Below are 15620 nucleotides of genomic sequence, written 5' to 3' on the forward strand. Positions count from 1 at the left end.
TAATAGTATCTTTGCTTCAGGATTGCAGCTACCAATATAATCCTCCCGATTATATCATCAGAATTGGACAGTCTTCCTCTTGAAGAGAACGAGACTGTGTGCGACATTCCCAAGAATTCAAGTTCTTTGGGAAAACCTGTGTGGACTCATGAAGATGAGAAACAATTGGAACTAGAGTTCTCGAAAGTATCTTCCTCAACTGCGAAAAAACAGAACGAGCATTTACCCATCGACTTAGGCAAGAAACGTTTCAAATGTGATGTTTGTGGTAAAGATTTCGCGAAATTGGCTTGCCTAAAAAGACATGAGCGCGTTCATACAGGCGAGAAACCTTTTAAATGTGATGTTTGTGGTAAGTGTTATTCGCAGGCTGGTAGCTTAAAAGTCCATAAACGCGGGCACACAGGCGATAAACCTTTCATATGCAATGATTGTGGTAAAGATTTCACGACTTTGGCTTGCCTAAAAAGACATGAGGGGGTTCATACTGGCAAGAAACATACAGGCGAGAAACCTTTTAAATGTGATGTATGTAGTAAAGATTTCACGAAAATGGCCAGCCTGAAAGGACATGAGCGCGTTCATACTGGCGAGAAACCTTTTAAATGTGATGTTTGTGGTAAGTGTTATTCGCAGGCGGGTAGTTTAAACGTCCATAAACGCGGCCACACAGGCGAAAAACCTTTCATTTGCAATGTTTGTGGCAAAGATTTCACAACATTTGCTTGCCTAAAAATACATGAGCGCGTTCATACGGGCGAGAAACCTTTTAGGTGTAAAACTTGTGGTAAGTGTTTCTCTATATTGAGCAATCTAAAGAGACATAGCCTGTGTCACACCGCTTTCAAATGTGATAACTTGAAGTCTAATAAATTGAATGGGCATGATCATCAATACTCTGCTGAGAAACCTTTCAAATGTGACAGGTGTGATAAGTCTTACTCTATGGCTTATTTACTAAAGAAGCATGAACGCGTGCACACTGGCGTGAAACCTTTTAAATGTACCAGTTGTGATAAGTGTTTCTCTTATTTGAATTATCTGAAATGCCATGAACTTCTGCACACTGGCAAGAAACCTTTCAAATGTGATGTTTGTGGTGAATGTTTCTTGCAGTTGAGTACCTTAATAATCCACAAACGCAGGCACACAGGCGATAAACCTTTCATATGCGATGTTTGTGGTAAAGGCTTCACGACGTCGGATAACCTAAAAACACATGAGCGCCGACATACGGGCGAGAAGCCTTTTAAATGTAAAATTTGTGGTAAGTGTTTCTCTGACTGCAGTAATCTAATAAGACATAACCGGCTTCACACTGCTTTCAAATTTGATGTTTGTGGTAAGCGATACTTGAAATCGGATAAACTGAAGGTGCATGAACGAATTCACACTGGCGAGAAACCTTTTAAATGTGACGTTTGTGGTAAATGTTTCTCCCACCTATACAGACTGAAGAACCATGAACGTACACACACTGGCGAGAAACCTTTCAAATGCGATGTTTGTGGTAAGTGTTACTCGAAGTCTTATACCTTGAACGTCCATAATCGCGGGCACACAGGCGATAAACCTTTCATTTGCGATATTTGTAATAAAGATTTTGCTACGTTGGCCGGCCTGAAAGTACATGAGCGTCGACATAGTGGCGAGAAACCTTTTAAATGTGAAATTTGCGGTAAGTGTTTCACGGATTTGACTAACGTAAGAAGACATAAGCGGATTCACACAGGCTAGAAACTGTAGCAATCTGGTGTTTGTGATAATTGTTACTTGCAATCGGGTAACCTAAAACACCAAGATCTCTTTCGCATTTGCGAGTAACCTTCCAAATGTAATGTTTGTGGTAATTGTTACTCGAAATAGGATAACCTAACAGCTCATGGACGCCGACAAAGAGACCAGAAACCGAAAAATACGATGTTCGTTGTGAGTGATTCTTTCTCTACTGGTCTCTACTGAACTTTTGAAAAACATAAATGTGTCAACCGTCAAATGTGTTTTACTATTGCTAAATATTCAAGTACTCTTACCTTATCGTAACGAATATTTCTAATGCTATTTTTGTGGTGAGTTGGTTTGTCACTGTGGGGTATCGTGAAAAGCTATTGCCATGTATAGGCGAGGTGCCTGAAACGTGTTTCCTTTGCAAAACTATTTCAAATATGTTTGCAAACATACTGATGAAAAGATTTGGTAATGCCATGATTGTGGAATGTTTTTGTCATTTCTGTAATCTAAAGTTTTTGAGGTCTGGTCCACAAAATAAACCGGGAACGAAAAATGTAACTAGAAGTTAAATACTGTTCAAATGCATTCATCAAAAGGTGAACGGGAAATTTTTAGGAAAAGTGAAAGTTGATTCACTCTGTTGTCATAAAACTATTTTCTTGTCGTATATTTTGTAGCATGGAGGCCGTAACATGACATCATCTTAATCCATCGTGTCTTAATAAAAAATGGAATAGAATCACGTTCAGTATTATCCTATGTATATGTGATCAGATTACCGAGTCAATTGAATTATTAAACAATTCTGTGTAATAAATTTGTTAGTAGGTTAATCTATGTTTGAAGAATTGTTTTGAGATCATAGGATGAGTGATAGCAAGAGTAAGAAGGTAAACTATAGATGAAGAGGCGATACCTGACATGTGAGCTGTGTCAGAAGGGAAAGATTGAGCTTTCAAAAATAGAATTTATTTCATGATGTTTAATAAAGGAATCTAGAGACAATTAAGGGCATCTCATACCTAAAACCTGTTTTCCACCTCCACACTGATTGGTGACATAGCCACGGTACATAGTAATGTCACATAACAGATCTTGCGTCCCGTGCTGTACATAAGATTTGCTGATGATATGGCGATTGAAGAAGAGATCATACTAAGAGGTAAGCTGCTGGAGCTAAGGGACATCTCCAAGCAATATGGGATGAAGATAGATACAAATGAGGCGAAAAACATGGTTGTAGGTACAAAAATAAACAAGATAAATTTACTAATTCTGAATGAAGCAGTAGAACAAGTGGACAAATCTCAGATACTTGGGGTTTACTATAAGCAGTTTCATGAGCTGCTGCCGGGAACTCAAACGGTGGAAAGCAATGGCCAAGGAAGCTTTTAATAGAAAGAGGTGTATCTACTGCGGACCTCTGGACAAATAACTAAGGAAGAGACTACTGATGTGCTTTTTATGAAGAATGGCATTGTATGGGGAAGAAGCATGGACATTAGGACGAAGTGAAGAGAAGTGAAAAGAGCTATTTAAATGTGAATATGGAGAAGAATGGAACTTGTTAAGTGGACAGTCTTAATAGGAAATGAAGCTGTTTTGGAAAGAGTGGGTCAAAAAAGAATGACGCTGAATCTGACCAGGAGGAGAAAAAGGAATTGGTTGGGTCACTGGTTGAGAAGAAACTGCCTACTGAAGGATGCACTGGAAGAAATTGTGAACGGGAGAATTGCTCGGGGCTGAAAAAGATATATAATAGACGACATTAAGATATGTGAATCATATGTGGGGTCAAAGAGGAAAACAGAAAATAGGAAAGATTTTAGAAAGCTGGGTTTGCATTGAAAGACGTGGCCTTTGCCGGAACACTGAATGACTGAGTTTGTGTTTATGTCAACTGGCTTGTTCTCACGAAAGAATGCCATTTTTCAATTATGCACATTGTCTTTTCCGTTGCCGGTTTATTGTGAATTATATTGCAGTTTTGTACTCATCCAGTGTATGTATCAAAATTTTATTAATGTAGCCATAAGTTTACACATTTAAAATGTTATTTCTTATCTGTACCCCTTGAAATACTGATTCGGTCCTCAATTTTTGTTAACATTATTGTATCGCCTTTATATTGTTTGTTTTATTTTATTTCTATTTCTTACTTACTTACTTACTTACAAATGGCTTTTAAGGAACCCGAAGGTTCACTGCCGCCCTTACATAAGCTCGCCATCGGTCCCTATCCTGTGCAAGGTTAATCCAGTCTCTATCATCATATCCCCTCTCCCTCAAATCCATTTTAATATTATCCTCCCATCTATGTCTCGGCCTTCCCAAAGGTATTTTTGCCTCCGGTCTCCCAACTAACACTCAATATGCATTTCTGGATTCGCCCATTCGTGCAACATGCCTTGCCCTTCTCAAACATCTGGATTTAATGTTCCTAATTATGTCACGTTGAGTGGAAGAGAAGGCCTTACGGCCTTAACTCTCCCACCTAAAATAAATCATTATTATAATTATTATTATTATTATTATTATCATTATTATTATTATTATCATTATTATTATTATTAAGAATACAATACATTCAGTACTTTCTCCATTCTCCTGTAACTTCATCCCTCTTAGCCCTAAATATTTTCCTAAGAACCTTATTTTCAAACACCTTTAATCTCTGTTCCTTTCACAGAGTGAAAGTCCAAGTTTCACAACCATACAGGACAACCGGTAATATGATTATTATAAATTCTAACTCAGATTTTTTGACAGGAGACTAGCCGATAAAAGTTTTTCAACCGAATAATAACAGGCATTTCCCATATTTATTCTGCGTTTAAATTTCTCCCGAGTTTCATTTATATTTGTTATTGTTGCTCCAAGATATTTGAATTTTTCCACCTCTTCGAAGGATAAATCTCCAATTTTTATATTTCCATTTCGTACAATATTCTGATCACGAGACATAATCAATACTTAGTCTTTTCGGGATTTACTTCCAAACCGATTGATTTACTTGCTTCAAATAAAATTTCCGTGTTTTCCCTAATCGTGTGTGGATTTTCTCCTAACATATTCACGTCATCTGCATAAACAAGAAGCTGATGTAACCCGTTCAATTCCAAACCCTGCCTTTTATCCTGAACTTTCCTAATGGCATATTCTAATGCGAAGTTAAAAATTAAATGTGATAATGCATCTCCTTGCTTTAGCCCGCAGTGAATTGGAAAAGCAACAGATAGGAACTTGCCTATACGGACTCTGCTGTACATTTCACTGAGACACATTTTAGTTAATCGAACTAGTTTCTTGGGAATGCCAAATTCAATAAGAATATATAATACATCTCTCTTAACCGAGTCATATGTCTTTCTGAAATCTATAAATAACTGATGTACTGTACCCTTATACTCCCATATTTTCTCAAATATCTGTCGAATTCAAAAAATCTGATCAATAGTCGATATTTTACGCCTAAAACCGCACTGATGATCCTCAATAATTTCATCTACGTACGGAGTTAGTCTTCTCAAATGAATATTGGACAACATTTTGTATTCCTTTATATGGTCGCCTTTCTCTTCTGTAGGGGCGTGTGCATTTATAACTATGATGTTGCACCATCTACCCTAGAGTACTAAATATGATAACCTGTCACTGACAAATTCGACCTTGTTTACTGCAGATTTTATTGTTTTATGAAAAAAGAATCCTGTTCCTAATTGGTGTTTATTGTTTTCTTCCCCATAAGACAACAAGTAAACACCTATTTGTCATATGCCATTCCCACCTAACCTGACCTCTTGCACGTCTACGAAGTCTATTCTATATCTAGCTAGTTCTTTTGCTACTAATGTTACCCCTCCTGTTCTATAAAGACAAGTTAAGTTCCAAGTATCAAATCTCAAAACCTTATTCCTTTGCTGTAGTCATGCCAGAGAATCAGTCCTTTTCCGAGGCTTAGTGTAGGGATTGGTAACAAGCTGTTTTTTACGGTGATGGGTTGTTAGCCCTTCGCCCAACCCCCAGGTTGGAGGCCCGCCTCTTATCGGTTGTCCATGACTGCTTATTCAATATATTCGCAGCTACCCTCCATATCTGGAGGCCGTTTCCTCTATCCGCAACCTGAGGACGCGCCATACCGTGGTGATAGGGACCCACAATATATGGATTTCTATTTCTATTGTTGTAATTATATTCTGTAGTCTGATGTATTATTTCCTCTATTTGAGGTTCTGGCTGATATGCACATTTATTATCAGGCGGAGGATATGTGTTAGTTGAAGAATAACTGTTTGTATGCATCTGAAGCCTGACTGGTGTATTGTGTAGCTAGTCAGCGATGTATGCAATGGCAGAGGAAAGGAACTGGCCACCCTACCCCGTTATCTCCTACCCTAGTTGCCTCTTAAATGGTGTCTTCTTGGTATCACTTGTACCTTTCAGACCTGTCTTCGGACAATTGACTAAACAACAACAACATGTTCTATTCTGTATTATTATATAAATTTGTACTTGACCATGTTATAGCATCTTCCGATGCATTAAAATTTGTAATTTGAAATCTTGTTCCAGTATTTGAAATGTTTCATTCATCTCCTAACACTGCTGGCGTCCATGTACACATCTTTGTATGCATGCTGAAGCCTGAGGTGATTTTCATCAGAAGATTTTTTCTGTCTAATGAGGAATTCAATAACAGTGTGCTGTCGAAGCAAATCATTGTTGTAGACCAATTTGCAAACTGCCTGTGATCTATTGTTGGAAGCTAATGACGTCACAACATGTCAACACGCGATTATGAACATGCAGTCGTTTTTATTACATTGTTGGAAATGGAATGGTAATATTCTGAAGAGACCCTATGTTTGAAGCTGTAAGTTTATGGTTCTCAAAATTCTTACATATAGACATTCCTTATCCCATCGCATCTATATAAACATCGTCCCATACTTCAGTGTTGGAAGTCAGCACAAAAGCAATGAGACAAAGGCAACTGTGACGGAAAAAATGGAAATCTTACGAAATTACGATGAGAACAGTACTCTTAATCAGAAACAACTCTCTGATTCATTAGAAATCACATCATCCACATTAAGGACAATAATAAAAAATCGCGACTTAATCTCTGCAGCTCCGACTTGGGAAGGATATAAGCGCAGGAAAATGAAGGTGATAAACATGAGGACTTGGAAACACGCAAGCGACAAATAACTATAAATTACTTTTTTCGAAAGAATTGATTAGAGTGTATATTGTAAATGTCTTTGACGTACAGTATAGTAATGACTAGACTTCGTGGAATTGCCACGAGAATCGCAAGGTTTACTGCGCACGCGGTATAGACTGTATGAGTAGGGGGCGTGCAACGGATGAAGTATGCCTCTGATGTAAACACTGAGCAATATACTGCGGTTACAATAAAACCTGTATCCTGCATTCAAGAAATATAATGAATGATCATTCATGTAGGAAGTGTCTAAACATGTAAATACACAATTAGTTTATAGTGAGATATATTACCTATTAAAATTTGATGTAAGATACTCACATCATCCTTGAATATGTGCATTGCAGTGAACAGTTACGTACATTTTGAGCGACTGCAAAGTAACCTCCACCGATGGTACCTTAAACAGTTGTTATTTTGGGAAAATGTATGTTCAACATCACACGATGTAATACGTGCATATTTGAAGAACGGAAAGTCACTACTTTTTAGTACACCAACTTCAGATGTCTCGTCGTGACCTGATGGGACATCATTTATTATACGAAGTTGTGAATAGGCAGAATTTTTAGCAATAATGTTTCTGAACTTACATTTCTCTTTTTCTGAAATTAATGAATTGTTATTTTGGATAACGGTTTGTGATACTTTATCCACTATATTAAGGGCTTCTGAGAGTTGTAGTTTAGACGATTCTAACAGGATGATGCTTTTGGACACGATTTTCTAATTAGAATCAATGAACAGAATATCTTCCAATAGCTGTTCAAAAGCAATGATTTTACAGCTGCAACAGCGGAACTGTCTGTGCTATCCAATGCATCAATTACCTGCATTATATTTCCGTAATGTTCTGCATAATAATTAACATCATTCAACCACGTTCCCCAACGGTGTAAGACTGGCTGCGGGGGTAAAGTATTCCAGGGGCAATTGTTTGGAACAGCAACACTCTCATTGTAGTATGTTTGATTGAATTCTTGTCTGCACTGAACAAATGTTAAGCTTTGACTCTTCCAACCACAGTAATGCAAAAACAAGTGCTTACATAGGTATACATTAGCTGTAGCTGCTCTATCTATTTGAACCGGTCACATCTCTTAACATGAACTGCTTATACTACGAGACCGGGTGGTCGCTCACCACCTCTATACTACCATACATCGGCAACCGGATAGCATGCTGTGTGTGGCAATTCAACGAAGTCTAGGTATTACATAATGGAGTAATGCTGTATTATCTTTCATGAATCATGTATTTCAATAAAGAAAAATGCTAATAGATACTGTATATAAGTGAAAATTAGTATACCCGTCTAATACGCGGTCCTGATTAATACGAGGTTTACACGCAGTCCCTTGAACAGCGTCTTATCTGGGTTTTATTGTATTAACCCATAAAATTGGATCCATTGGGGGTATAAATGTGATTTTTGTTTCTATGTGTTCAGAAAACATGAAACATTCATCATATATACATGCAGGGTTCCAGCAATATACCAATTTTCCCAGCACACTTGTTATTTGATTTTGAGATTTCTAAGCGACGACTATGCGGCGGGTCTGCGTAGCCCATATGTTGCAACGCAGCACTGCCGCTATTGGCTATCGCCGATAAGCAGACACACTTGCAAACGTCAGAAGGTTTGAGCGCGACTGTATGTATTTGTATGCGATATAGGATTACTTTCAGGTCCCATTTTATTTCGTCGTTCTTTCTTAAATTTACAGTTGTTTCATAGCACACTTTATGCCAAAAGAAGAATTAATTAATGTTTTTGTCACTTGGCCCATTGTATATTTATTCATTTACTTAAACTCTTCAAGTAATCCTGTTTGACAAATCTTGTCATGATCGGCAAGCATCAAACTTGCGATTTTTTCTTTCATCTGCAAGAAAATAGTTCACTGTACACAAAAATGCCAACATGATAAATCATTCTTAATAGCATTCTCTTCGACACTACACAGTAATCAAGATTGTGAATACATTAGTTACCCTGTAAGACGGTGCTAAATGTTTCGTACAATATATTATTAAGAAAGCTAAAACCACTTCTGTGGAATTACGGCCACCATGTCACTCAATTGAGTGGGCTCCTTGTTTAAAGGGACTTGACTTAATATATGTCAACATGTATGTCGATCTTGGAGTCAGGCCATAAAGGGAAAAACACTTGAGGAGAGGGATTCCATCCAGTGCGGTGGATTGAACTTCGGCGTAGTTCAGTGGTTACAGCTCAAAATTTCATAAAATAGTTTATTTATAAAAAAGAAAATTCTGAAACTAACCCACAGAAGGGCACATAAGAAATAATGCGGAACTGTAAGTGACAATAGTTTGAAAAAAATTGTGTATATTTTTTTCGTAATTAGAGTGAGATGGGAAAAGAATGTGAAGAACCAAACTTTGCATTGCTGGAGTTTACAAATAAAATATTACATAATTCTGTGGAGGTCTCGTCGCGTTACAATAATGACTAAGTAGGAGACTTAATGAAAAATATTTTTCATTTTACAAGGTATTAAGAGTAGGACTATGAAGTTTTCATAAGACTACCATAAACTAGTTTCATAATATGTATGCGAATCGCCTAGAATGAAACTCCACTTTCAGCAAATTATGAAACTTGGATTTAGGACTAGGGTTCCCAGACATATTGGAAAAAAAAAAAAAAAAAAAAAACAAACACGGGGACACATCAGTAATCACTGAGTAAGTTTAGTATGCGCACCTATCAAACATGCCAATCTTACAAATTGTGTGTGTAGTAAAGTTTACTACAGAAACACTATTTACTAACTAAGGGTAAGTAGACAAAATTGCTAGGGAACCATATTTGCATTAAGTTTATGCTTCTTTTTGTATTTATTTGTTTTATTTATTTTAGTAAGGTATTTTACGACGCTTTATCAACAGCAAAGGTTATTTAGCGTCTGAATGAGATGAATGTGATAATGCCGGTGAAATGAGTCCGGGGTCCAACACCGAAAGTTACCCAGCTTCTTTATGTAGGTTGCCTTCAAATTGTTTATACTAGTTTATCACAGAAATAGCTGCAAAATTCACTACTCATGTAAAAATATTCTTATAAATCAATCCACATGGGCTTTGCAATATTCATCTGAAAAATTAATTTCACTTAACAGTTGTTTATTTTGGAGAATCAAGTCATGAAAAACCACACAATCCTCACAGGAGAATGATTTTACACCAAGCATTGATTTTATTGTTTACATAGACAATTTATTTTTCTCATCAGTTCATAAACCGTTCATGTGAGAAAATAATCTTTCGACAGATCATTTGTTTCAGGGATACACATAATGAACTGCACTACTCCTTTCAGATATGAGAGTTCTCCTTCATTACTTTAAAAACGATCCACCTAGACTTCATCTATACATTTGGTGTTGCCATCACTGGCCTTGAGAAATTAATAACTCAATAATTGTTTCATAATAACCCATCTAGAGGAATGTAGAATATACATTGTAACATTTACATTTCTGTTTCGACATGTTTCAGTGCAGAATTTTGCAGGGAATGTGATAAATTGGCCGTTTGGAGTCAAACTGCAATTTATATGCCTCAACTTTATAAGAAAAATCACAGTTTGGAATCTAACTGGACTAGTTTTTCGTCTTTCCTGCAAAATCAGATTTTTGGATAAAGTGCAGTTTGATTCTAGACGACTCATTTATTATTATTATTATTATTATTATTATTATTATTATTATTATTATTATTATTATTATTATTAAGCACGCATCACTATTCACTTCTTTGCTCTCATGCCTTCTATTCTGCAGGGGAATTCATGACATTCAATAACATGAAATTGATACTAAAACAATGTGTTGTACTAGTAGACTACAGTATATTGTAAATCTCCTCTGTATATATTTCATCAATTTAGACTGTGACTATAAATTAAGACTTTATAATAGTATTAAGTTTTTTTTACTTGTTCCATATTCTAGCTGTAATGCAGTTTATGAATAACATGGAATGTTAATAAATACAATACAATAAAGCTATGTTCGTAAACAGCGCTTTGGTCATAGCCCACGGCCATTTAGATCGGAGAGCTTTGCGTTTTCTCTAGATCAATTAAGTTTTGGTTAGTCGCTAATGGTTGATAAATTGGAAGATAGGAGTTTCGTTTGGTGAAAGTTTTATATTGTTGAAGTGGCATGCTCTAATTTTGTAAAGATATATATATGAAGAATATAGGTATATATTGCAAGTATACATAGGCTTTAGTCTCGAATATATTTTCATTTGCCCATTGTAGATTCATTACAGTTATATGTGTACATCAATTTTGATGGGTCTATCGTTATTTTATTGTTATTGTTATCCGTTAAGAAGTTTTAGCTTGAACTATAATATCAAAGCGAATTTTAAAGATATTTAGGTACAAAGTTTATTTAATTCCGATATTTGGTATCATAGTAGGCACTGATTTTTCGCTATATTGTAACTCAGTTCATTTGTAGGGACTAGGTTTTCCAAGTAGTCATATACTGGTGATATTCAATAGTATTCTCCTTACTGAAGGATCATATAATCTCGTAAGCAAAGGTAGGATTGCTTAAAATGATTCCCCCACATTGAAGCAACATGTGACGAGAACTGAACAATAGTACAATCATACTAGCATGATGAACTTGCAACAGATAATTTTATTTTAAGTTTAATTATTTAAATTAATACTACCGTGCATTGACATATTCGTGTTAATATGCGAACTGGATTATACATAAGTGAGAGAAGTACAGGTAAGCAAGTTATTACAAAATGCTGTAGGCTCGTCGTTTAACTCTTCAGTTTGCAATTAAAAATATAAGTTAACTGGACAAATATTGTTACTGCGTGGAAAGTACATATACGTAAGTTAATATAAATCCACAGTTCTTTGAAAATGTAAAATTTTCAGGGAATGCATAAAGTATTTAGAAAAATATACAGTACCTATATACAGAGGATTGTAACTACAAAAATCATTATCAGACTTATGATTATGGCTGGGAGGAAAAAGGTCTTAAGTAAAAATTTTATACTTTTCAAGAGAGCAGTAGAAAGATTGAAATTGGTTTCAATTATAGAGTTTTTTAACCAAGAGGTTTTTGCTGGTTATTATTTGTTTATATTTCTTCTAAAATAGGTAATGTTGCTCATTTAACAATTTTCTTGATTATTTCCAAAAATAGTCGCACTTAAGCCCTTTTAAGACTACAACCGAAACTGTGTAGAAGGGACTATTTAAACATAAGACCTTTTTAATAGCAAAATAAATGAGAAATGTAATTTATTAGGAATGCAAAATGGGTCTTAAACAATTATAGGACTGTTTACCCTGGTGCTTAAAGCTTTACAAGGAAAGGGCATCAGTATATGATAAAATGGCTAAAATGCAAGTTAGGTCTTTTCAATAGGGAAGCATGGAAGGAAAACATGTGATGGTTTGTAAGAAATAAAGTATTAAATATTCTTAAGTCGTTTATTTTGTGTGTGCTCGATTCAAAAAGTACTTAGGACATTTGGTAACGCTCTGTAAATCCAGTCAGGAGTTTTATTTGACTTTAGCTCTTTCACCAGATTGTAGAGAATTGTTTCCACTTTCAGAATATGTGAAATCCCATTTTAACAAAAAATTGACTTAAGACCTTTTTCCTTCCGGCCACATATATATGAGATATATATATATATATATATATATATATATATATATATGATATGTGGGGACTAAGAGGGAGACTGAAAATAGGAGAGATTGGAGAATGCTGGGTTTGCAATGAATGTTCTGCCCTTGGACAGAACACTAGGAATGAATGAAATGCAGTTAATAACATTGCTACAAATAATCGTTTGGAGAAAATAATATCGAACAAAATATCACGAAAGTGATTAATTATCAGTTATAACCGTTAGATTACACGAGTCGAGCCTTCCCTTAGCGCATGAATGCTCTAACGACTGAGCTACCCCAGGCATCATACATGACACCGTCACATTTCTTCCCTTTATATCCACACAACTCAAATGGGCTGACAAGACGCCAGAACCCAACTTGCAAATGCACTATGTATGTGCCAAATATCTATTGTGTGTAGAGAAAATGAAATTAGTGTATCTTTCAATAAAATACCTAGTATTCATATCGGTACTAAAAATGTTACTTGTTCTTCTGCAACACATTGCTGGTTTCAGACGTGTTGAGAAATTTAAGATAAAGTGTTTGGTATTTACCTCTTTTACCTTGTGGAGATCAGACCACTAGACTTTCTTTTCCTCTCTACCAAGACATTACAACCACAATTTCACGAATACAATTAAAATTACACTTATAATAGAATCAAAATACTAAAAAAACTGACTCATTAAATAGACACTAGACAGATTCTTGTGGAAATTAAGAATAAACAAGGAATTAGTCCCTGAATTAGAAATTAAATTCAGAAAAATTGTATAGGCATGATATCACTGTTGATGGAAGTATTTTATGCTGGAATAAGATAATTCTTTACGAAGTGCCATGTTTGAGTCTGTCTTAAATATGTTGTTTTTGTTGTTTTCTAATGCCAGGCGTTTGAGAATAAAGTCATTTGACCTCTTGCACTCCAGTATTTTTCAAAGATATTATCATGGTCACCCACTGAAGCACAGATTTTGAGGTGTTCCGAATCCATTTCTTGGTTTGAGTTGCACAATGGGCAGTTAGGGGACTGATATAGTCCAATTCTATGCATGTGTTTGGCCAAACAATCATGGCCTGTTGCCAATCTAAATGCAGCTACAGACGATTTTCATGGTAAATCGGGAATTAACTATGAATTATGATGCAGAGAGTTCCAATTTTTCCCTTGAGATTGTGTTATCAAATTTTGTTTGTTGAAGTCTAGGTATATAGATTTAATATATATTATCACATAATAATACATAGATTTAGTAACAGGTCTGTAAGTAGCAGTGCTGCCCTTCTTTGCTAAAGCATCCGCATTCTAGTTTCCCAGGATTCCACAATGGGATGGTAACCATTGGAATTGAGTGATGTTAATTGCGAGAGCATTTTAGTTATTTCTGCTGTTTGAGATGAAGGTGTGTGTTTAGAGACTATTGATAGAATAACTGCTTTGGAGTCTGACAATATAATACAATGTCTTAAATACCATATTGCCCAAGTTCTAGTAAGTTATTTTGAGTTTGAATTGAATATTATTTGGATGGTCCCTGATGTTAGCAGGTAGCTAATCTAGAGTTCTTGTCGGCCTGGTTAGCGCAGTTGGTATAGCGGTCGCGTTCTATGCCCGAGGTTGCGGGTTCGATCCCGGGCCTGGGTCGAACGCTCATGTCAGTACATTTACTTGCATGTAAAAGAACTCCTGCGGGACAAAAATGCAGCACATCGGCGACGCTGATATAACCTCGGCAGTTGCGAGCGTCGTTAATTAAAACCTAGGCCTAACATTTTTTTACGGGTCTTAGCAGGGAATTGTGGAAGAAGATTGAGTACAAGGTAATGAATGCGATGTGAACTAGATCGTAGCAATTTGTTATAACTGTTTCTCAACAGCACAGTTTCTGTAATCACTGTCAGTTACATAACCTTTTCTTTCAGTTGTGATGGATGTGATCAAAATGGAACCTGCAGTTGATCCTCTCGACTTACAACTACATGATAGCCTATACAAAATGAATGAAAATGATCCTTTATCAGAGGTAACTCAAAAATCTTACAATGTATTTTGTTTCTTTGTTAGTCCAACAGTGCCAGAAAAGCACTAATTTCAACATTGCACTCTTTATATCCAGTAGACCAAATCAGAGCCCCATGCTGTTGCTGTTTGGTATAAGGCGTCATGAATTGGTCTGGCATTATGAAGTGTGCGTTGATTCTACTCTCCTCATAGGAAGGAATTTTCACAGGAAGATCAGTTAATCTGTGTGACCATTACTCACCCTGCATCACGATCAAGTAATGCAGAGTCTCAGTTATTAATGTAATCTTGTCCACAGCTCCACTGTGGTTCTGTTTGGCACGTCTGTAAGAAACTTAGATGAATCTTGTATTTTGTTTGAGAGAGATTTTGCTCTGTACCTCATAACATTTAGTTCTGTATTATAATTTCTAAGGCATAATTATATTCAGCCGATATGCTTTCTCATGTCCTACAACAGTAACCTTCTTTCACTCACTTGATCAGTATTTATGGAGCACATGCTACCACTTATTGACAACGAAAAATGTGACCTTAATTGTATTAAATATTGTGGAAAACTTACAAGCACATTGATTTGAGATCTGCTTCTGTTATTCACGTCCTCATTGTGGTACAGGTTAGCTCGTAGTTGTACTCGAAATGAATGTTTGAGAGCTTAAATCAATTAGGAAATTATTAAATATGCTTCAGCATCAGAAAATAGCCGACCAGGAAAAATGTTGATGTGAAATAAGGGCAAAGTTCAAGAGTAAGCGAGCATTACCGAAATTATTTCTTCGTGTGTTACAACATTGATGCAGTTGAAAATATAAATAAAAGAGCATAAGTTACAAAATGCATTTTATACTGACTTTGTTAATGGATGTATAGAGAAATTACACAGGCGTATACAAACTCACATGCAATAGTTGCGACAGTTTCTACATTGGACAGAC

At 35.9% G+C, this 15620-nt stretch overlaps 1 protein-coding gene across 5 annotated transcripts in view; it reads left to right on the forward strand.

The window, feature by feature from the left end:
• Positions 1–15620, forward strand: part of LOC138692150 (zinc finger protein 665-like) — a 65581-nt gene that overhangs the window by 34015 nt on the left and 15946 nt on the right. The window contains exon 6 of one of the 5 annotated variants that reach the window (XM_069815175.1): positions 6304–7536. The exons of 2 other annotated variants lie outside the window; for them this stretch is intronic. In XM_069815175.1, the coding sequence (XP_069671276.1) occupies positions 6304–6310 (7 nt within the window). In that variant the 3' untranslated portion in view covers positions 6311–7536. 2 more of the 5 variants (XM_069815172.1, XM_069815173.1) reach the window with 2 other exon arrangements.

Source organism: Periplaneta americana, chromosome 16, assembly GCF_040183065.1.
Source record: "Periplaneta americana isolate PAMFEO1 chromosome 16, P.americana_PAMFEO1_priV1, whole genome shotgun sequence".
In the NCBI taxonomy this organism is placed as follows: Eukaryota; Metazoa; Arthropoda; class Insecta; order Blattodea; family Blattidae; genus Periplaneta; species Periplaneta americana.